We start from the raw sequence: 23,534 nt of genomic DNA on the forward strand, positions 1-23,534 counted from the left end.
TATGATTAGGTTACAACTCTAGGTATTTTTCAGAAGATAGACTATTTTAGAGAAACTCTAAGCCAGTGGCCATGCTGGTATAGTGAACCAATTTAGGAGAAAATAGAACAAGTTCTATAATTTTCTATTTTACTTCAGAAGTAGTATTATGACTTCATATCCTTTTGAATATAGTCAAGCTCTCTTTTACCAAAATAAAACTTGTCACCAACAAAGAAAAAAAACAGATGAGAATCTGAAAGCCTTGACTAGTTTCATTAGCAGATGTTCTGAAAGCTTCTTCCCCCATGCTGAGTTTCTACCAGAACATTTGACTTCTAACTTGGGAAAGAAAAATATTCTGCCATGACTTCAGAAAGTTGATGGCCCTCATCTTACAGAATAATTTATCTAATTACTATAAGTCTGGTTTAAATAATTGGAATGTTTGAATGAACAGAGCACCAAGAAGGTTTTCTTCTCCACAGTTTTCAGAAGTGACCTCCATCTGTAACAACTCAACTTTGTTACTCTAGAAATTTGATTCAACAGAGCACATCAGCTAGTTAAGTGAAACTCTCTCTGTATCTAAACATGAATATATAAAAATAAGAGCTTCCAAAGTCATGTGAGGTTTTTTGGTTGGTGTTTTTTTTTGTTCTTTAAATAAGTTTTCGGTCCCAGCACACTACCTCTACGCAGTGAATATAAAGTATGATTTACTGATAACCTCTCTTCTATGTTGAGCCTAAACTTCAGAAATAATTTTCTTAGGAACATTTTTCATTCTTCCTACAATAATGTAGGAATAATAATAATGTACCAATTTTACATAAAAAACCCCAACAGACTACTTAATTCTAAACCAGTGGCCTGAATATACTGGAAGGCATGAAACGAAAGTTTACCCATTCTGGTATCCAGAACTTTCCTATTAAGGACTTGTTTATAAAATGACATCAGATATAGGGTATCTAGTATATAAAACAGTAAAATCTAAACATTTTATTCTTCCTTACATGTGTGTGTATGTATATCTCAAATCTAATATTTGAGTAACTATTAAAATGAAGCCAGCTAGAATGAGGAGCTCAGATATACTCATCATCTCAGATGTTGAGCTATTTATATTTTAACTACCATATAAATGTTAATTTCTTTGGGTCTACTCTAGGTTTAAAAAAGCTCCCTTTTCCCAGAAGAGTTTTACTAACATGTCTGACAGCCATTTTATTGTCTATGAAGACACTTTGTGGCACTCAATCACCTCGAAGACCGCTTTATCTTGCTCATGTTAACCCTATCAGCTATTAGGCCATGCCCGCAACAGTGAGGTTAGCCCCTGGGACTCCATCACTGCGCAGCTGCCCGCACCACTGCATCTCTGGGGCTTTAGGCACCTGGCTGCTTTGGTCAGTGCCAAAACTGTGTCAGCAGTGGAGCGGGTGCACCAGGGCCAAAGCCCAAGGCTCCCAGCTGTCAGCACCCTTAGGACACTGGAGCATCTCCACATCGGCATTTTGCCAGTGGCTGTATGCTGGCTGATGGCCTGTGTCACCCAAAGACATGGTCACTTAGCTGAACTGATGGAAAGGATGGGCTTTGCTAGCTGACACAAAGCACAACACATGCATGTGTGTGTGAAAGAGGGAGAGAGAGAAAAAAAAAAAAAAAAAGAACAAAAATCACAGAATGGCAGGGGTTGGAAGGGACCTCTGGTGATCATCTAGGCCAACCCCCCTGCAGGAGCAAGGATCCTGCAGGATCCTAGAGCAGGATCACCCAGAGCAGGTTGCACAGGATCACGTCCAGGAAGGTTTTGAATATCTCCAGAGAAGGAGACTCCACAAGCTCTCTGGGCAGCCTGTTCCAGTGCTCGGTCACCCTCACAGTAAAGAAGTTTTTTTCTCACGTTCAGATGGAGATTTCCTGTGTTCCACTTTGTGCCCATTGCCCTTTGTCCCGTCACTGGTCACCATTGAGAAGAGTCTGGCCCCATCCTCTTGACACCCACCCTTTAGATATTTGTAAGTATTGATGAGATCCCCTCTCAGTCTTCTCTTCCCCAGGCTAAACAGACCCAGCTCTCTCAGCCTCTCCTCATCGGAGAGACGCTCCAGTCCCCTAATCATCCTCATAGCCCTCCACTGGACTCTCTCCAGTACCTCCCTGTCTTTCTTGAACTGGGGAGCCCAGAACTGGACACAATATTCCAGATGGGGCCTCACCAGGGCAGAGTAGAGGGGGAGGATAACCTCCCTCGACCTGCTGGACACACTCTTCTGAATGCACCCTAGGATACCATTGGCCTTCTTGGCCATGAGGGCACACTGCTGGCTCATGGAGAGCTTGTTGTCCACCAGGACTCCCAGGTCCTTCTCTGCAGAGCTGCTTCCCAGCACGTCAACCCCTAACCTGTACTGGTGCTTAGGGTTGTTCCTCCCTAGGTGCAGGACCCTACACTTGCCCTTGTTGAACTTCGTTAGGATCCTCTCTGCCCAACTCTCTAGCCTGTCCATGGCAGTGCAGTCTTCTCGTGTGTTGGCCACTCCTCCCGGTTTCATATCGTCAGCAAATTTGCTGAGGTACGCTCTGTCCCCTCATCCAGATCATTGATGAATATGCTGAATAAGAGCAGACCAAGCACTGACCCCTGGGGCACACCACTAGCTACAGGCCTCCAACTAGACTCTCCACCACTTATCACAACCCTCTGGGCTCTGCCATTCAGCCAGTTCTCTACCCACCTCACTGTCCACTCATCCAACCCACGTGTCCTAAGCTTACCTATGAAGATGTTATGGGAGACAGCATCAAAACCAAGGTAGACAACATCTACTGCTCTCCCCTCAGCCATCCAGCCAGTCATGCCATCATAAAACCTTCAAAACAAGAGGCTATGTCCCTTACTGACATTTTTTTCAGACAGAGAAAAAAAACCAAACAAGCCAGGCAAACCTAAATAATTTCTTTAAAGTGTTGCAAATTCCCACATGGACATCAATTTTAATGTTCCTTAAATTAGGCAGGAAACAAACAACGTGGCTTTACATTGGTTTAACCAAACTTGTTCAGAAAGTAATAGTGGCAAAATTTTCGTATGTGGACAAAGCCTATTTTAAACTCTTGTAAACAGAAGATGACTGCAGAACCTGGCAAACTCCACATTTTGTTTTTTGTCCCGGCTTCTGAGCTCACAGGCTCCAAGACTGAAAAATGCCTCTGCACATATATGCATATATTTGTGTATACATGTACATTTTAGCTGTCTCTCTTTCTAGGTAAACTTATTTTTAATGTGTCAGCGTTTAGGTAGGTAACAGTTTCCGAAAGACACTAAACTACAACTATTTTGTTTTATTCTGAGACACAAAATAGCACCCAAATATTTAAATGTCTGTTTGTCACATTCTAGGCACAGAAAAGACAATAATTTGTCTACTTAACCCTCAAAAGTGACAGTAATAATGGTAAGAAAATATTTGAGAAAGTTGGATTTCTTTTAAGAAAGAGCCTATATTTAAAGGTACCACACACCCTAGTGTCCATTACACCTTCTTTGTTGAATCACTAATTGGTAACTAGAATTTCTTGAAAATAGTCCACTAATTATTTTTTCCACATTAAGTTGTCTTATGCAGAAAGGCCATTTCAATTAATATGAAGGTGTGTATGGGGGTGTGAAGCCCAGACTGTTCCCAGTCCTTTTAATCTAACCACATTTCTTGCTGACAGACAGAAAGTCTTTCAAAGGAAGGTGTTTTGATCATCTCTGGGAGAAGAATGTAGACTTCAATTACCAGTCCAATTATCCCAGCTAGGAAGGCAATACAATTGGTTAATTTTAGAGTAATAAGGGACTTTCAAGGTGTGCCTTCACAGCTTTCATCCAAGATTGAGCTTTCCATTGTCCCTCTCTGGCAGATGAGGCTACCGTGATAGCAGACACTATTTCCGAATAAAAAGCATCTGGAGGAGAATTCAACATACGCCGAGTTCAGTGATTTCGCATCTTTAGGTGATTTGTTTTCTTTCTTGAATATGCTCATCAAAATTTTAAAAAGGATGCTTTATTGTATATTTTAGCCAAATACCGCTTACTAGCGATCAAACAAGATAAACAAAAAAAGGCAATATCCTGTAATAACAGCAAATCATATTGAATGACCAAGTTCTTGAGAATCCATGGAAAGAATATAGGTTAAACTTTGCCACCCCCCCCCCCCCCCCCAAAAAAAAAAAAAAATCCTATTTTCTTTTCTATGTTGAGTCTACAAGGTAGCAACTCTTCCCAGAGGTGAAAACTTTGTAGCCACAGGTTTGGGTTTTTTCCAGTGTGTCCATATTAGGCCTAGGGATACCATGTATTGCAGGGCTTACTGGTGTATGCACATCACCCTCCCTCCCTCCCTCTTCCTTATGTTCCAGAGCAATTAGGGCCTTCTAAGTTCAAGTGTCCAGTTTTCTGTTTGTTTTATTTTCCTTTTCAGAACACAGTTATATTGTAAACTTTGGTAGGTAAAAACTGAATTATGTGGATTTGTTTAATCAAACACTTATGAAAGTAGTAAGAGGACGCAGTCAGGAGAAACCATCTTTCCATCACCAGATCAGACTACCATGATGCTTATCTTGAGCTTCTTGTGATATAATTTTTAGACAGATAATGGTATTTTTAAAATGTCTGCTATAGGTTAGTAGTATGACTGAAGGTTCATATGGTCTGCAAGTACCAGTCACTTCCTTCCCTTAAGAAAGGGCCCTGCTTTTAACTATTCACATTATATGTCCTGTCTATAAACAATTACAGCTGCCTAATAGTTGAACTCTGGGCAATTACAAACATAACTGACAGTGTAAATCAAAAAGATGGAAATAACAGTAGCCCCAGTCCATCAGGAGGCTGTCCAAGGACTGCATTAGCTCACTATGGTTCCTGAAAGCCACCCTTGCACAGATGCGGAGCAAGTCCAGCTACCCTCCAATTACACGGTCAGTGCAGAATCTGAGACATGGGACCTGGTGGCAGCAGGGCTATTTCCAAAATAACACCAGACCTTTAAGTAAAGGCTGGTACTCAGAGTGGTAATAGGAATAGAATTCCTTGCCAACAGTTACTGACAGACTCATCATCTGATGGGTAGCAAGCATCTGACTTTCGTTGCTATGAAATCTGGTTACAGAAAGCAGTACAAATAAAAGGGTTACAAGAGGTTTGACTAAAAACTGCTAGATGGTAAAAAGATCCATCAGAAATTTGCAGCAGCTATGTAATGATAGTGATACTTCAGTAAGCAACAAAGGCTACACAATCCCAGATGGAACAACAATAATGCATATATAGTGCCAGACTAGAGGCAAGACCATTAGGTATCCATTTACACAGTCCAGGCAAAATTATCAGCTGATCCATAATGTTATCTTTAGAGGCAGCAGAGGGTTCTTCAAACCTAATCCCATCAAAACATAGCCACTCATTCACCACATCAACAGGCAGCCTAGCTTCTCCACAACTTGAATCAAATTTGGGAATGTGTGGATTGAGTGAAATTACAGAACGTGTCGTTATGCCTAAATTTTATGGAACATCAAGGATCAAGGAGCAGAAGGCTATCTATTCTCACATGGCCAACCTCTTAACAACTACTGGAGAAGCAGATGATCTGAAGACAGCCTGCTGAGCATCTGCAGCTTTTAATGTTAAGTGAGGCAGCAGATCCAAATGAGGGGAAACACAGAAGACAGGCCTATGAAGACTAATTAATCAAGTTTCTTCATGTTTGATATTCAACATTAGAACTCTGTGGACTGTCGGCAGGCTATCTTGATATTATCTGCTTCTCCAGTTTCTCCCTAGAAAAGAGTCTATTATCCCCTTAGACAACTATTTGTATGAGGGTAACCACCTAAGCAGATTCTACTCCAAATATAATCAGCAACATAACCTGTGCATAGAAGTCTCTTTTAGAGAAGGAAGACTTCTGAAGTACAAAATTTGTCAAGTCCATGCTGCGGATGATATGATCATCAAGTCTGTGGTCTACTCAATATTCTGTACTAACAGGATCCATACAAAGACACTCAGAAGTTCACTGCTCAAAACATAAGGAATGAAACTGATGTGAAAAGGCAAGAGGTAAAAAGAGGAAAACTATTTTGACAGCAAATACTTCTAGGCCTGAATGCAAAACTGAGGTAGGTAAATATACCGTGACTCCAGAAAAATTTAGGGAACCATGTCCAAGAGATTCCTCCACAAAATTTCTGCCTACCCACTTCATTTCTTGACAAGCTACATCCATCTAAGGTTTTTGTCAAAACAAGGTAGCTGCCTGAAGGCCTACAGCTGTGCAAGCCCAGCTGAGCCATATATTGGAACCACAACAGGATCACACACTTAAGCTCTTTTGAGATTTATAGATGAGGCATGCAAGCAGTCAAGTCCCTCGAGAGGCCTAATTCACTAAACATTTCTCTGTGAGCCTAGTAACACAGCAGTAGTACGATACTCAACAAAACACACGACAGATATCACTTCCATGCGAAGCCATGGGAATAAAAGCAAGTAGTGCCAATGCTGTTTCTCACATTTAAGGCAGCAGTACAGTGACCACAGCACTGATCGAGGAGGCAAAAGACCTATACCATACACCTTCTTTAGTCATAGGAGTTCCACATCTGCTTCTCTCAGAAGGCTGCTCTAGCCACTAAGCTACAAGTGAGGTTGACAAAACGTTCTTCAATCTTCCTGTTGTAATTGCCTTCACAGTGGCGCATTCTCAAGTACATGAAGGCAAATTCTCAAATCCTGAGGGAACAATGACAGAAAAAAGATCAGGTGTACAAGCTGAAGAAAGATACTAGGGACTGAAATCCAGGGATTTCTCAGGACTGCTTATTCACTTTAGATTAAGAAGTCACTGCAAAAACGCAAAATCAATATCCCATACAGTGACTGGTCACCAGAAGACTCCCCTAGTCCAGGTGACCACAATAATTCAGAAAAGGTCAGTTGCTGCTCCATGATGATGTAGCGGCTTCCATTTTTCTCCCATTCTTTTAGAATATAAGTGTTTTGATCAGTGAGAGGGCCTGCCTCTTAAGAGGAGAGATTCTACAGACATAAGGAGATAGTTTAAGTGGTTTGCTGCAACAGGACTATGCACCTCAGAGCAAAGCAAATTCCTAAAGAACTGATACAGAAAAGAAACATTAAGATATTTTGCAAGACGCATTTCATTAAGAAAGAAATGAGAAATGAAAGAAAAAAGAAGGCTGACACTGGAGAAAAAAAATGAAAAAAGCAAATAGCATTGCATGTTCAGAAGATGAATGCCAGGATTCCCTGCATCCATTGTGCTTTGGACAACACTCTGCACACTTGGTACAAAATTGAAACCAACCCCTCCTACCCCCAAACCCCCACTGTATATCGAGGAGGTTATCTGTTAAAGAACTCAAGCAGATTAAACAGGTTTAAGTGGCACTACATTGACGCTCCCCCCACAAACCTAACACTCCATCCAAATGGATGAAAGCAATGGGAGAATTCACTCCAAATTACTGCTTGGATTTTGATTGTGGACCGCAGCAGTAAGCCAGCAGAAGGTGACTCATGCTTCTCTCTTCCAGGCATTGTAGGGAGTAACCTGCATGTCAGCTACCAAGAATCTAACTGCTACTGAGACTAGCAGAGCAGATGCTTTCTTTAAGCAGCGAGATGGAGAGCCTGGATTTGATCTGAGAAGCACTCAGACTAGTTAGATTTATTTCTTTTTTGGGGATGTGTGTATGAAAGGCATCTGATAAAATGCTCCAGAAGAAATAGTTCAAGATGATCATCATCTGCCCTCCAAATTATTTTCAAAAATAAACCAAATTCCTGAAGTTTAAAAAAAACCGCTGAAGCACAAAAACACAAACCACCACTGTTCAACTGGTTTTCAGCAGAATTATTACAGCAAAAAAGGGGCAAATTTTGAACCTGGAGATAGAATACTACTACTACGAAAACCCTTTACAACATCAAGTCCTTTTGGCAGTGGAAAGTAATCCAGACTGAAAACATACCTTCTTAAAAACAGTGTACAAATAGCAGTATATAAATAAGGACTGCTGTCATGTAGTTCAAAAAATACACACGTCCAGGATTCTGCATCATGGTCAAGTGCAATAAATACAGAGGTGGAGAAAAAACCCACCCAAACAGATTTCTACACACACACACACACAATCATCTATAATGTTTTGGGAAAATGGTATAAAACCCAAACATTTCATATTCATTGTTTAGTTCTGACAAAAACAACAAGCTTCTAAAATTTAAAAATGAAATTGAAGACATGGTAAGGAAATTTCAAAAGCAAAACAGTTCTTGAGGAAAGAATTTATGCATTTCTAGATAGGTCTCAAAGTTCATGGCTTTTTCAAAAGAAAAAAGCATTCCAACTATTTGCACATGTATAAAATGTTTCAAGTAAGATTTTGTATAGCAGTTAAAAAGATGTTATAGCAATGTGGGAAACTGCAACTAGATCTAATCAGATAAAGTAGGTTGATCAGTCCTGGCTTATCCTCTATACCGTAAAATATATTAGGAGTAAGAGGGCAAACAGTACAAACATTCTCCTACCAAAACTTGCTCGTCACAGCAAGCACACACATCGCCTAGTGGCGATCTACGTGGCTATTTCTTGAAAGCATCTTTTCTTGCAATGAATCAGAAATCCAGGCCCAAAGCTCTTCTTCACAACATTCAGAGCACTTTAAGTTCAGCACCCTTATCCAGTTCATTTCCAGTTCAAATTAAATTGTAGCTGAGTTGATACTCACATGGGAATCTCAAACACTATTAATGTTTTAGTTAAGGTGGCTACCTGCTGACCAGAACAATAATGGGAAGTCACCAAACCATTCTATAAAGTAAGAATTATATTTTATTTTACCCCCGACCACTACCCTAAGTTATTACATTCTAATATTTTGAAATGCTTGAATGTCTGCCTCATTACCCTAACTTCTTGCAGAAGATAATAACAATATTTTAAAAGACATTAAAGCTCTATCTACATGATGCAAGCGATGTTTCAAAACAAGCTAATCAACTCTAAAAACACTTAGTCCTTTTTTTTTGTCCTTCACCTCTTCTTTCACCTAGTCTAGGCCTAATCAAGACAAGAATTAAAATACTGACATCACTGCATTTTTCAAGAGTACAGCACCACCTAATTGAGCTAGCCCTGTGACATTAATGTTAAGCAAGGATAACGTGCTCATATCACACCTTTAATTCTCGTCTAGACTAGGATTTAAGACAACACAGCTGCTAAAACGCAACCCATTGACAAAGAAAGTGTTCGAGTTGCACTTGTCATTGTAAACTGTACCTAGACTACACTGTTTGCCTTAGTGCAGCAAAACCTGAATACTTAGTCTTGTATTGGAAACCTCTGGAACAAAAAAACCCTAACCAAAACAGACCAGCAGGAAGCTAATAAATAAGAGAATATGAAGAAGCAGATAGCTATAGTTCTTATTACCTTCACAATCACGTAAATCTTTGTACAAGTCACTATGTGCCAGGATAATTTAGCACTGCAGTCCCAATTGCTTCCCTGTTCTCTCTCAAAACGTTATCATCACATACCACCTACACAATTTACAAGGAGGAAGAAAAGGGGGAAAAAGATATGTTTGAGCAACACTTGCAATATTTGAGAAATTAAATGACCAGTAACCTCAGGTTTGTTCTTAGGTGCAAAAAAATAAAAATCTGACACTAAATTAAGGGAAAACTAGAAAAGGAACGGATTTAATAATTTTTTAAGAGAGCCACCCACTCAGACTTTTCAAATCTTCATCTAAAAAAAAAATTCAATCACCAAAGAATGTCTATTTTTGAAGTTTCAGTCCAAAAAGTATGCCTGCTAGCATAAGAGTTTTAACTAAACATACTGTTATCCAGAATGTTTTATGTATGACCAAACAACAAAATTTGTTTCTATCCACATACTATCCAACTGAAGATTAGAGAATCGTGGTTATTTTGAAAGAAAAGATGCAAGTTACTGCCAACTGTGTTGGCTATAAAAAACAGTATTTAAAGAATTATTGTCCTCTAGGCAAAACAGAAATTCAAAGGCAAAACAGAAATTCTAATAAGCAATAATTTTTTTAATAAAATTTGCCAAATATTTATTGCAAAAATCTGTGTCAAAACAGCTTAATGAAGAGCAAGATAGAAAACATTCAACCCCAAGCATTAATGCTATATTATTGTACTAAACTATGAAAGCCAGTAAAATCACTGTTATATTTGGTCTTTTCACACGTTAAATAGCATTTTTACGACACAGACATGATCAAGCAACACTGCACAACTGAAAACAAATTTAAGAAGTCTTGCCACATACTGTTCTACTATTTGACAATTGTAGCTATCCATATTTATTCACACACCACTACAACAACATAAGCTACAGCAGCAATTAAGACCTGAAAAGAGAAGATGATGCTGATACAGGCATCATAAAAAAAAAAAAGCTATACTCTAAACTAGCACAATCTAAACTAAACATGCATACGAAAGGAGCTTGCCTACCTGGCTTTTTCAATAAAAGTCCAAAGAACACCTAAAAAGCAGGAAGGGATAAAAAGATTTATTTTCAGTGCCCACATATAGAAACTATCACTTCACTTTACCTTACAAAGAAAAATAAACAGATCTTGGAAAGGAATACCTATCCAATTAGCAGGGGGTGGTGGGATGGAGAGGGAGAAAGCAGCCAAAAAAACCCAACAACCCACATTAGAAGACTCATTGGTTATAAACATTGTCTCAAATTTTGATGGTTTCTACAGAAAGTAACTTAAAGTAGTATGAATATTTCAAAGTATCAAGAGAGTGATGGAAAAAAGGCATCAAGAAAACTGTGCAAGTACGGAATTTCATTCCAAAGCTTCTACAGGAAAACATTAAAGGTAATATGTTCCGAAGATTTATGAGCACCTTGAAATATCTAAGTTTAAGACTAAGCCAAGCAACTTTAAAATAATCTTCTATAGCTTAAAATTGCACACTGTCAGATACATTTTTTAGAGGACTGTCTATGTATGAATTCCCCAGTTAAATCAAGAAACCTATAATTTTGTCTGACAGAATTAGTTCATTAATTTCAAATTAAAAGTAGATTCACAAAAAAAAAAATAATCTAAACTCTATAGACCCAGAAAGAAGCATTGTAAATTTATTTTAAAAGCATGAGAGCACAAAGAGAAACTAAAAATCTGAGTTTAAAACTAAATAGATTTTACAGTAATGTCCTGTATCTTGCATACTTGTACTCTTTCTATTATAGACACTTTCTAGGGTACAGTGCATGTGTCAGTTCCCCAACAAGACACAGGAGATGGCCATACAATTGATGTTACATTCAGGGTCAATTTGATATGACTGACTACTTGTGTTTACTACTTCTTTATATCTCTAGAGACACTTAAAATATTTGCATTTTCTTCCTGTAAATCAATAAGGTTCTTGTCTCAGAAATAGCTATCCATAGATGTCCCTTTAAAAAAAAAAACAAACAAGAGGCCAGTATAGCTCTTCTGTTGTACTTAAATATTTTAACACAATGGCTGATGTCTGCACCATTCGGCTTCCTGCATTTTCTCAGAAATACATACAAGGGACAGATTTTAAAACCTACTAATCCATTTTTGCAATAAAGTGCTAAGTTTCATCTGATGGGTGCACAAGAGTGGCTGGCAGCTTGGATCAGCATCCAATAGAGAATGGGGGCCATGCTTATTACCTGCCCTGCCTTTTTCACTTAAAGATAAGTACTGCAATTAATCCACTACATTGAGATTATTGCAAGGAAAAAAAAAAACCACCACCAAAGAACTCTTGCTAAACAAGATTTCAGGATTTCAATCTGTTCTTATTTTAACATCTCTACACAGCTAGCACCTATGAAAGTCCCCAGACATTTGTCAACCTTTTGCATACAGTACTTCAGAAGGAATAATATTTCCCAAGTTTCACTTCTGAACACTTAGGTATTTCTTGCTGGAAGGCTGGAGGCCTGATTGTGGTTGAATTTGTCATAGTAATGTTTATGACAAATTGTCTATAAATAGTTCTCAAAAAAAATTTTTTCAAAAGAGAAATATTTTCTTAAAATAAAAAAAGATGAGAAATACATAAAATTTCAGAAAACCGGTAAATTCAACCTTGCTTAAAGAGCACTTAGTACAGTGAAGAGCTAAAGAACTAAACAATTTCATCTCCTCAAAACTATATTTACTGAAAGTCATTTGTATGATCATATTCTCTAGTTTTAATGAGAATCTGGACCCCAACATGCTAAACAAGCTTTGAATAAAAAACATACTTGGTTTTCATAGTACTTGGAAAGCAACATTTTCAAACTAGACATTTGAGCAATTTGTAATTTCAAGTATCATTTTTCAGACTTAATCAGCATTAAGTCACTAAATACACCAATTAACATTGACTCAAGATGCTGATTTCACAATTAATAAATTTCAATAATTACCTCTCTTGTATGTTTTAAATTACCACACAGAATCCCTAGACTAGGAGACAGACTTTCATGCTGTTGATAAACACCACGACAAAGTACATTCTCAACTCAGAGACACATATAGCAATATACTTATATTGTTTAGTCTGCATTTGCAGACAATCTAAATTAGTAAGTTTTCTGCTCTTTGCTTCCTGGAGAAAAAGCAATAGATTAATGAAAAACTTTCACTACTTGAAATAAAGCATTTCTCAAAAATACTATTGTAAGGAGAATCTGTTAGATTCTCCAAAACATGAACACAGTGGTCCTGTCTTTAAAGCACTGGTCAGGTGTCTAGAGAAACTATTGCAAGTGAAGAACTCTGAATTAACTTTGTGAGTTCTTTTTTATTTCTGTGCTTTAATTTTCTGCTTGAATAAAAGTAATAATACTTTTCTATTTCATAGAGTTCCACTAAAATATATATATACTAAAGCCTTTAGGACAGATTAAGAAACTACATTACTGAAGTCTGCATAAGCACCTAGAATACATACCCAATGAAGTTTAAGCATACCTTCACGGGAGAAAAATATTGGCAAAGTCATATCCAAAATTAAAATTCAGTATATTGTAAATATCAGCAGATTCTCTTCAGAGAGCTTTCTAATCGCACAAAAGAAACACAACAGCATTAGCAGTTACCAAACTAATTTTTGCACAAAATAAATTACATTTCTTAATCTCACTACTTACAATCACTACTTATTTCTAAATCTTGATATCTAACTGGGGTGTACCACTTCCAATCTGTTTCATTTGACAGCTTCTGTTCTTACTTCACTGTGGACCTTTGCTGGCATGGGCCCACTCATCCAGTTTAACCTTGCTCTCACAAATAAAAGGTTTCTCAAGAAAACAGTTCATTCTGAAACCAGAGTGAGTTCTGTCTGCAGCATAAACAACAAACAGCTCTTTGCTGCCAAGCTTGCAAATCCATTTCAGAGGGAAATAAGGTCCCAGAGTCGCAGCACCTACAAATGCAGAGAGATAATATATTTTGTGTAATGTCTCACCAGGAGGCAGTAAAGCAGCGCTTGAATCTCTTTATCCTTCTTGTATACAGAAAGTAAGGACTATCCTTCAAAGCTACCACATAAAAAAAATATTATGCTTACAGACAGTCCATCTTCCTAACAGAACAAACCTTCTGCATTTGCAAGAATCAGAAGAAACAAGGCTTAATGGATGTATTTGGCACAAGTGGGATCCAGAAACTGGTACTAAGTACCTGAAACTTTAAGATCAGGGGTTTGGAACAACGCATTTCAGATAAGCAGTGAACTGTACAGTGAATAGGAGCTCCCAAACTGTTTACTTAGCTATCATCATCAGTGATAACAGCTTCAAACAAGCATGGAGGCACTCTCAAGTTCCTAAACCCAGAGACCAACCCTATACCTTTGGCCTCATTCTGCACAATGTACTGCCCTACATTAGGGCACAACCCCTCTGTCCTCCTACCATCCGATCACACTCCTTATCCTGCAAAACAAGGCATCCACGGCTTCACTCACCTAGGGCACATCCCCTTTCATCGGTTTCCTGCCCCCCATGTACTGAGACTAAAGCACAGGTTCCAGATAAGCAGGGCTAGTTGCAGGCACTGCAAGAAGAGCTGATAACAGAAGTGATTATTTTGTACAACACAAGCTATAGCCAAGCCACTTCTTGGGTAGAAACTGTTGTAAAATGCAGCATCTGGAGGAAGAAGAACAGCAGCTGTGATTTTGTACCACCGAGATCCTCCATCCAACGCTGACAGCATTCTGCGCAGTGCGAAACTGCACCAGGGTACAGCAAGCACTTCTGAAACCTTTTCCTTCTCCTCACCCTGTGTGTAGGCAGAGCTGCTGGGGGTGCACCCATCCACTCGGAACTGACAGGGCTCCCTTGCTGAAGGTAAAGCACCTTGACTCATTCTTAGAATGATCTAGACAAAAATGTTTATTTACTTAGAAACAAAGGATATGGTTTATATTTAAACCATTTCCCAGAAAAGAACTTTAATTACCTGTGTAAAAGCTATGGAGGCATCCCCCACTCTTGATAAAGCCATGCACCATGCCTGAAAGGGATGCAAGGCTCCCATAGTACACAAGGAAGCTTGACTTTATAGTTTTGCCACTAGCAGACTTCTCTGCAGACTAGAAGACCTGGATGTCAGTCCTGTTCTAAGTCTATTTATACATTTTTTAAAATATTAAATAGTTGTTTATTGAGAACAGAAACTGTACTGGCAAGAGTGATCTCAACCTCTTCTAACCACTAGCTTCAGACTTAAGTAAAGGTCCACTTGTTTCCTCTCTTTCATTCATGAACATGTCATTCATTCCTATAAAGTAACTCAACTTCATCAGGTAGAGCAAAGGACTCCCTTAGCTGGGTTTGGCCTGGCATGTAGTGGTTAGACCAGGCAGGCAGAAGACTCAAGCGTGTGTCTCTTAACCTGAAGAGGGAATTTCACCTGGCTTTTCAACTTCTTGGGAGAGTAATTAAAATTACTCTCTAATTATGTAATAACACAGGGATTCTCTCATAAAAAAAAAAAAATAACAAGGACAACATGTAAAATGCAGACATACCTACGAGTCAGAGCCCAGGCCAATTGGTTCTCAGGTACAATGAAAGTTCAGAGATTTTTAGATCATGGTTTTGTATCAATATAAGCATATAGTTGCTGTTTTCAGGTACATCTAATCCAGAATCCCTGGAGTAAAGAGGACTATGATTATTTGTCTCTCAACATGGATTAAATACATTTGTGCAACTGTAAATTATAATTTGGAAGTCCTTGTACAGATACATATTATATCTGTAAACATGCATTCTTCCCGTTTAACTGATAAAAAGGATGCAAGCTTAAGTCAACAGCACATAAGGTCTTATACTGCCTGTGAACTTAAGTTCCAAAACATAACACCAACAAAACCCACAAATATAAGTTGACAAGGAAAGATCTGGTACACTTGCTGAAACTACATCCTTTTTAATATTGCAAGTCAACAACACGTCCCTGTCAACTACAACTCAATTACAAGTTTCAGGACTTGTAATTCAGGATTTCAGCTGCTTTTAGATTACTGTGCAAAAGTGAAATTTAGGATTAAAACATTGGTCATATGTCTTTCACAAAGTACCTAACCAAAAGCCAAAAGTTGAAGCCTTGCAGTAAAAGAGCAAAAGAAAAATAAGAGCAGCATTTAGACCCACTCTCAGCAGTGCTGAGACAATGTAACTATGGAAGTACAAGTTGCCAGCTGAGGTCTGAATGCAGATGCTCCATTGCAAGGTATAATGCAAGCTGGAAAAGCCACAGCTACGTATTCAGAGACTATCTGAATTTATATCACTGATTAAATACAGGAAACCTAAAGCATTTATAAACAAATAAAATCTATCCAAACTACTTAAAGAAAAAATGTTCTTCTATGAGGTATGTGTGAACGATAAGGATTGCGAGGATATGGAAAAGGCGTTTTCCATAATAAATTCCAAATAACTTTATTACATTGGTCTTTAGAAATCTCTAGTGAAAAAGTTAGGACACACATTAAGAAACACCTACTAGGAGTAAGTTGCAAGTCTCTAAAAAATATCAGCGCTTTGTCTCCTCCCTCCCTTTTCCCCTACTCACCCTCCTCCCCAATTTCAAAATACATCTTCCCCAGGCCTTGGTCTGGAACGATACTCTCTGTGAACAGACCATACCCGACAATACGATTAGCAATTATCACCTTTTATGCTCCGCTCTACATTAAGACGCAAATCCAACAGCTGTGGTCCAACTAAGTTATTTACAAGGGTTTCCCTTTCAGATGTCCAAGGGAAAGCTACAACCAGTTCTGCGACATAATTACAACCTCTCTCCACAGGCAATAACAGATCTCTGTCTGCGATGATCTGGCCAGCGGCATTTTCTCATTCACGCTATGGTTCAAACGGTTGCTACGATTTCAAATGGTGCATCTACCCTTATTTTGGCGTGACTGGCTGCATTTCAGCTGCTGACATCTAACTGATTGACGCATATCTAAACAACTTAGTGGTTATAAAAACAAACTGGCAGCAGGCACTGGTGTTTCACCGCTGTGGATTCACTCATAATAGAGTGGCTGGCAATGCAACCGTGGGAAATTTAAGAGAAACACCAACATACATAAGGCCTAAAGCTCACAGGCGTCATCTCTTTACCCAAAAAGACGTTTTGCATTCTGCACTTTTAAGAGGAGTGGGAAGTTCACAGAAATACCTATGCAGGTATCCGAAAAGGCACATTTCTATCGGCCTTCGAAGACACGTATGCTGCACGAAAACACCCGGGCGCTTCCCTTGCAAACCAGCTACGGCACGTCCACTAAGAAAGTACACTCGAGGGCTGACCCGATGCAATATTCGGGGAACTGCTTTTCCACCTCCCGGTTACAGCCGTGGCACAGACTGCCGCCTGCCCGCCTGCCATATTTCACGCAGGAGCACCCCAAACTTACCGCGTCGTAAACGCAAACGGGGAGCAAGGGGGGAGGGCGGGCAGCGGAAACCGCTGGAGCCCCCTGCCCCCGCTCCGCCACCCCTGCGGCTGGCGGCCGGCATCCGCCCGGGGCTGCGGACGAGGCACCGGCGGGGGGGTGCGGGGGGGTGTCCTGCCGCCCAGGGGCGCCACCGGGGAAGGAGGGAGGGAGGGAGGGAGGGAGGCGGGTGAGGGAAGGAAGCCGCGGGGCAGGCACCTGAACGGGCAGCGGGCAGGGCGTGGGCAGCCCCCGGGCCGGAGATCCGGGCACTGCGGGGCGGCCCGGCGCGGGGGAGGAGGGGACGGAGGGGGAGACGGGCGGCCCGCAGGCCCCGGCGGGCCGGGCCGCAGGTGGGCGTCGGGCGCGGCCATCGGAGGAGCGGCCGCCGGGCAAGTCACCTCTTGACGCGGATGATCTGGTCGCGCATGGGTCGGATGTCCTGGAAGCTCTGCTGGTTGACCAGGCTGTAGACGAGGATGAAGCCCTGCCCGTTCTTGATGTAGAGGTCCCGCATGGAGGCGAACTGCTCGGTGCCCGCCGTGTCCAGGATCTCCAGGACGGAGGGGGAGGCGTCCACCTCGATCTCTTTGCGGTAGAAGTCCTCGATGGTGGGGTCGTACTTCTCGATGAAGGTGCCGGTCACGAACTGCACCGTGAGCGCCGACTTCCCCACCCCGCCCGAGCCCAGCACCACCACCTTGTACTCGCGCATCCTCCCGCCGCCGCCAGCGCGGACCTCCCGCCCAGCCCGCCCGACCCGCACCTGCCGACGGCCCCTCCTCACCCCCCCGCCATGGGCCGCCCCTCCCTGCCCGCCGCCGCCCCCGCTCCGCTCCGCTCGCCCGGCGGATGCTCCCGGCCGCGGCAGCTCCTGGGCGGCGCTGCCAGCGGCGGGGCCGCGCTCACGGGCTGCGGCGCGGCTGAGGTGGGGCGCCGGCCCCGCCCCCTCCTTCCCCTGTCGCCACGGCAACAGCCAACCGGCCGGCGCGCGGAGGGGCGGGGAGGGGGGCTCTAAGGAGGAAGAAAGAGCGGGGAGGAGGGAGGGCGACGCCTCGTCACGTGGCACCTCCCCGCGTCTCCCCCCCCTCCCCCGCCGGAGGGCGCCGGCCAACCGGCGGGCACGGCTAGTCGCACGTGACGCCGACGGCAGCAGCGACTCGGCGGGTCGCGGCGCTGGTTGCCCGTCTCCTCCCGTCCCTCGCCCGGCGCTGTCGCCGTGGAGACAGCGACCCGCCCCCGCCCCCAACCCGGTCTTCGGGCCAGCTCCGCGACACGCGCTTCCCGGAGGGCCAACCAGCGGCAGCGCAGCCGTCACGCGCCGGGTGGGATGAGCCAATGGGAGCGCGGGCTGGGGGCGACCGGGGTTGGGCGCGCGGGCCCTCGGCGGTCCTGCGGCCGGAAGTGCCTGTCAGGGGCCCGCGGTGCCGGGGCCGCCCCGGGGGGGCGGGGGTGACGCGATCGCCACGGGCCCCGGGAGCGACCTGTAGCCCGAGGGGGAGCTGGCGTCCCACCGAGGGGGGGTGCAGGGCGGTTGGGTGAGGCGGCAGCTGCCCCTGCGCTGCCCCCTGTCCCGGTAGGTGGGCGAGAGTGGGGGAGGGGGGAGAGGCCTTTCCGAGCCGCCCGAGGGGAAATCCCCGTGCAGGCTCCCCGGTGCCGGTGTACTGGGGGAGGGGGCTCTCGCGTGGTAAGTTCTTGCTGTTTTAAACCTGGCAGTTCTCCGGAAGCAGAAGGTTTCTGCGGCTGGGCCGCTGAGGTGTGTGCGGAGGGCCCAAGGCCACTCTGTTAATCCCACTCCTGTATATAAAAGTAAATGGGATTCCTAAAATCTAACGCGCTGATCCTGTGAATGCACGGGTTATGTGTTTGTTACTAACGAGTGCCTACCTCATTCGGAGAGAGACTGATGGCCAGGAAAGATGGTGGTACAATTTGAGAAAAATACTCCCATGTAAACAGTAACAAAAATGAAGATGATTGATGAGAAGACAGTTTCTCGTGGGAACCAGTATCACTCTGGAAAGATGCTCACATTTGTATGCTTATCTTTCTACTTTGAGACAGACTCGTTAACCCTTCTTTTTTTTTTTCTCAAACATCACTGGTTGGAATGATTTGATATGGGGAGAAGAGTCTTTATTTTTATTAGAGGCTTAAGATTCAGCCAGAGCCATAAGTCTGCTGTTCAGATATTTTCCAAAAGCTATCAGAGAAGGAGCCCACTCCTGCGGTTGCATTTCTTGCTGTGCTGTTCTTCCCTCTGCATTGTCATGCCTTCCGCTTAGGTAAGGCCTAAGGTGTCAGCCTACTTTCCTGGCAAGTCCAGTTCTGCTTCCTTGTTGACATGTTTTCATGTTTCCTAACTGGGAATTTCTGAGTGGCAGATGTATTTCTGGCTTTTTGGAGCCCATTTGTCCTCTAAGTCTTTTGGTTAAATGCTTGCCCCATGCAGTTCTTTAAGGTTTCTAGTCTTTTGCTTGGGCCTTCTGCTGTTAGTTTCGCTTTTCCTCTGTGTGCTGTTTCGTGTCTTTTTTTCCTCAACTGCAAAGCTTTGGAACAAATTTATCTTAGTAGGATGCCCAGAGCTTTGGCCTGTCTAGAAGAAAGAAGATTATTCGCTGGCTTCTTGCAATGCCCACGTAGTCAAAAACCACCAAATCAAAACAAAAACCTGTGTGATGTAAATACATTCAATACCAAAGAGATACACGGAAATTTTTACAGGGCTGTCAGAATCCATTTGTAAATGTTGGAGAGCCTGGTCAGTCTAGTCAGAAATGAGTAATAATTTCAATGAATAATCCCATTTCTGTTGGTGCATTGAGACCTTCAAGTAATAGGAAGGAGACTACAAGAACATGTAATAGCACAAAATGCAAGATACTGCATGCATGGATTAATAAGTATTTGTAGTATAAATCCAGGAACCTTCCAGCAGAGTAATGGGAAAATACCTGGGTTTATTAGTCAACAATGAAAGGAAGCTGCCAATTTAATGCAGTTGTGAAAACACAAATGCGACTGTGGTGTGTACACAGTCAAGCTTCTGTGAGAGTGACTAGTGAGACGTTACTGTGTCCATTTCTGATAAACCATGTCCAGGAAAGAGGAACTTGCACAGACGTACACCCAGGAGGGTTACTGGAAAAGAACAAAGCTTATCTACAAGAGTACACTAGGAATATTTGTCTGATTAACCTAGGAAAATCAAATGCGGAGGAGGGTTATGAGTAACCAATAAGCTAGGGTAGAGTCAAGCTCAAGTGAGTAGGCATTTAAGCTAATGAACAATATTGATAGAAGAGCATGGATCTAAACTGATTATAATCTAGATAGAAAACTAAGAGCTATCTCAGAGGACGGAGGGTTTCACCTTCTGTTAAGAACAGTGAAAGATGAACGTGTCTAACAGGTTTTGAAATGTGTTGTGCTTCGGAACAGGAAGATGATGTACAATCACACAAAATAGATTTAAGTGATCTGTGTTAGAGGGAAGAGATGTGGGCCTCCCTTCTTACTCATCCTGAGACTGGAACAATCTCCTGATGTTCATTACTTCTCAGAAGGAAGCTGTCGACTGCTAGTTCCTGATGAGGATGATGATTAGAGTGAGAAGGCAATGGTTTAGAAAGAGGTAACAGGAATAAGCATCCTCCACTGTAGAGATTTACACCAGTCTCATAGATTGCTGGGTTTAATGGGCAGCAAAGTGTTTTTTCACTGAATGATAGTGAGGTGACTTGTGCAGGGACTAAAGAAACGTGTACAAAACCAAAATATAGATGGATAGTATATATAGCATGGAGGATGGAAAAGAAAAGGCAGGATGGCCAACTGGAGGAGATGCTGGATGGCTTGAATGGATGACTATTCCCAAGGATCTCGGCCACTTCACTTGTGAGGCTGAACACCTTACTATTGCTCTATTTTTCACCCTTGGTTGATTCATCTGGGAAGGCAACAACATTGAAAATATAGCTGATACATGCTGGAGGCTCAGCCCTAAAACCAAATACAGTATCAGTTATGTGACGTTATTTATAGTGAGGTGGAGAACATGTGGCAATTGAGATGCTGCCAGTTTTTCTTTTATGCACTTTGCTTATACTTTTGCTATTCTCTACCAAAAAGGGAGGAGGGAGGGGAGGTAAATTTCAGTGGAAGGGAAACTTCCTGTCACAATAGATTGAACTGGGCAAGGCTTGCCAGGCAAAGCTCTCAGCCCACAGCATGCTTTCCCAGCGTGACTTCCTTTGCAGCTTCTCACAGGATTCTCAGGAGTCATCTAGTCCTTCTGTGCTGTGCAGCTGGGTTTTTGCTGGCTTCCTAGGGTTTAGAAACTTAAGTTTTGTTGCTTACTTCCTAAGTGTTTTTATGTCTTATTTCAAACTATAGCAGCCTGCAGCTAACCACACTGTCTTATGATAGGCTGGAGTTTCTCAGTAAATACCGAATTTTTATCTTATGCAGAAACCAACATACTGTTTCATAAGGTTTTTTGCTACTTATTGTAGGCTGTGACTACATGTTAGGGTATGTATATGAAAGAGGAACAAGGTCTCTAATATCTATTTCCATTCCAAAGCCAGGGTTTGCTGATTCTTCAGTAGTAACAGTACCAGTGGCAAGATGTAAACCAGAGCAATATAAAAAATGGGGAAATCTGTAGCCCCCCTCCCTCTGAGAGTTGATGTTGGTTTCCTGACAGCAAAGCATGAGAGAACATGTGAAATAGAGCCTGTCTGCAAATGATTCTTGTGTATTTTCCCTGGTCAGGAGCTCTTTTAAGTGCATGTTAGTAGAATAACAGTGATTTCCTGTCCTTGCTTACTGTCATATTTTTATATTCAGGCTGTCAATGCAGTTCTGTCATCACATGGATGGCTCCTAACCATGTGTCATTACAGTATTTTAGGAAGTGTAGCCAGTGTTAAGAATGAGATTATGTTTAGTCTTTAATATTTCTTGCTAAATTAATTGTCTTATTAGAACTGTCCATAAAGTTGTTATCAAATTCAGGATGCAACTAACTGGAGTGGAAGATGATTGACTTTTCTTACCCTACCCTTACCATTTCAGGTGATCACACTGTTAATTTCCCTTTCATCCCAGCAGTAAGTGTCCCCTTTTTTACTGAGTGCAAAATTGTAGGTGTTTGACATCTTTGTTCCTGAAAACAGCAGCTTTCTAGAGGAGAGAAGGAACCACCTGAGTGTGCTTGTAAAGGGAAAGGAGGTTGGACTTTCTCCGTCCTGTTTGTCAGCGGTCGGGTAGCAGCTTTGATCGCCCAAGAGCCCGACCAGTAACAGCAAGTGCCGTGTCCAGCCTGTCAGAGAGCATGGAGTGGGATTTAACTTCCTGCACTGGTAGAATGTGTTACAGGAGCTAAGTTTCGTTAACTTCACTGCTTGCAGGCCAGTTTGTGTTGTTTTGGGTTTTTTGTTTTGTTCTTAAGGAAATCTGAACACTTGGTTTTGAAGGTATAGTAGGTATGCTTTTGTTTTGTAGTGGTGAAGCCTAGCGTGAGCTCTGAGTGAGTTGGCTGTTGTGTCTGTATTACGCCTTACAGAAGTCAGGGGAGCTGTGTGCAAAGATGAGATAGCAGTTCTTCATAGACCTCATTGTAAGATCAGAGTCAAAATTTGCAGTGATGAACTGCCGTCATCAGTGTCTGCACTGGTTGGGGTTAACAGTTCTCTAAGTGCAGGGAGCTGCCTGTGTGCCATCGCAGGCTTAGCACCCTAAGCTGGTAAACAAGGATGCACAGGGAGTGAAGCTCAGCTGATCCACCAAGTGTAGTAAGTGTGATGGTGATCAGCATTCCCATGCTTTAGTGCTGGTACGTGATTTTGGGAAGACAATTCACAAAGCTGAGGTAAGCACTAGGAAATTCTTGGCAAAATTGAGACTTCAGCACTTGGATTCCCAGCAGTCAGGCATGCTGAACAGGGAGATCTTAAACCAGCTGATGGGAAATGTTGTGTGGGCAGCGCTTTTCTCCTCAGTTTAAATTGCTTATAGCCTTAATTTAAGTGTATTTAGAGTCAGGGAGCCAAAATCTGAAATGGTCTCTTGCACTTTCTGCAGTTCCATAGGGGTGTAAGGAGACCCTGCCTGCTTGCTGCGTTAGCTTCTCCACCCTGCCCAGACCCACGCCACCTTTCTCCCTCTTACACCTATGCTGGTGCTGCCTGCCCCTGCGCTGGGCCAGTTCAGCTTGGTAAATTTGTAGAAAGCAAATCCAGACTAGAGATGCAAATTGTTTTATAATTGCTAGCTGCCAGGGACTCAGCCATGAAAGAGGAACAGGGTTAACATAGTCCTCAGCTTGAAACAGTTTAAACCCCCACCTCTTGCTTCCCAAGAGACTGTTTTGTGTGGTGAAGGAAAACAAACTAGATTACATTCCAGCAAAACGAGATTCAATTAATGCATTTTACCTTACAACTAGAGAGGA

General features: G+C 42.3%; 1 protein-coding gene across 1 annotated transcript in view; it reads right to left on the reverse strand.

The window, feature by feature from the left end:
* RAP2A (RAP2A, member of RAS oncogene family) overlaps positions 1-18,056 on the reverse strand; it is a 34,554-nt gene extending 16,498 nt beyond the window's left edge. The window contains exon 1 of the mRNA XM_075741311.1: positions 17,479-18,056. Coding sequence (XP_075597426.1) covers positions 17,479-17,792 — 314 coding nt within the window. The 5' untranslated portion in view covers positions 17,793-18,056. The remainder of the gene's footprint in view (positions 1-17,478) is intronic.
* Between the last annotated feature and the right edge of the window lie 5,478 nt (positions 18,057-23,534).

This window comes from Balearica regulorum, chromosome 1 (assembly GCF_011004875.1).
Source record: "Balearica regulorum gibbericeps isolate bBalReg1 chromosome 1, bBalReg1.pri, whole genome shotgun sequence".
NCBI classification, from domain to species: domain Eukaryota; kingdom Metazoa; phylum Chordata; class Aves; order Gruiformes; family Gruidae; genus Balearica; species Balearica regulorum.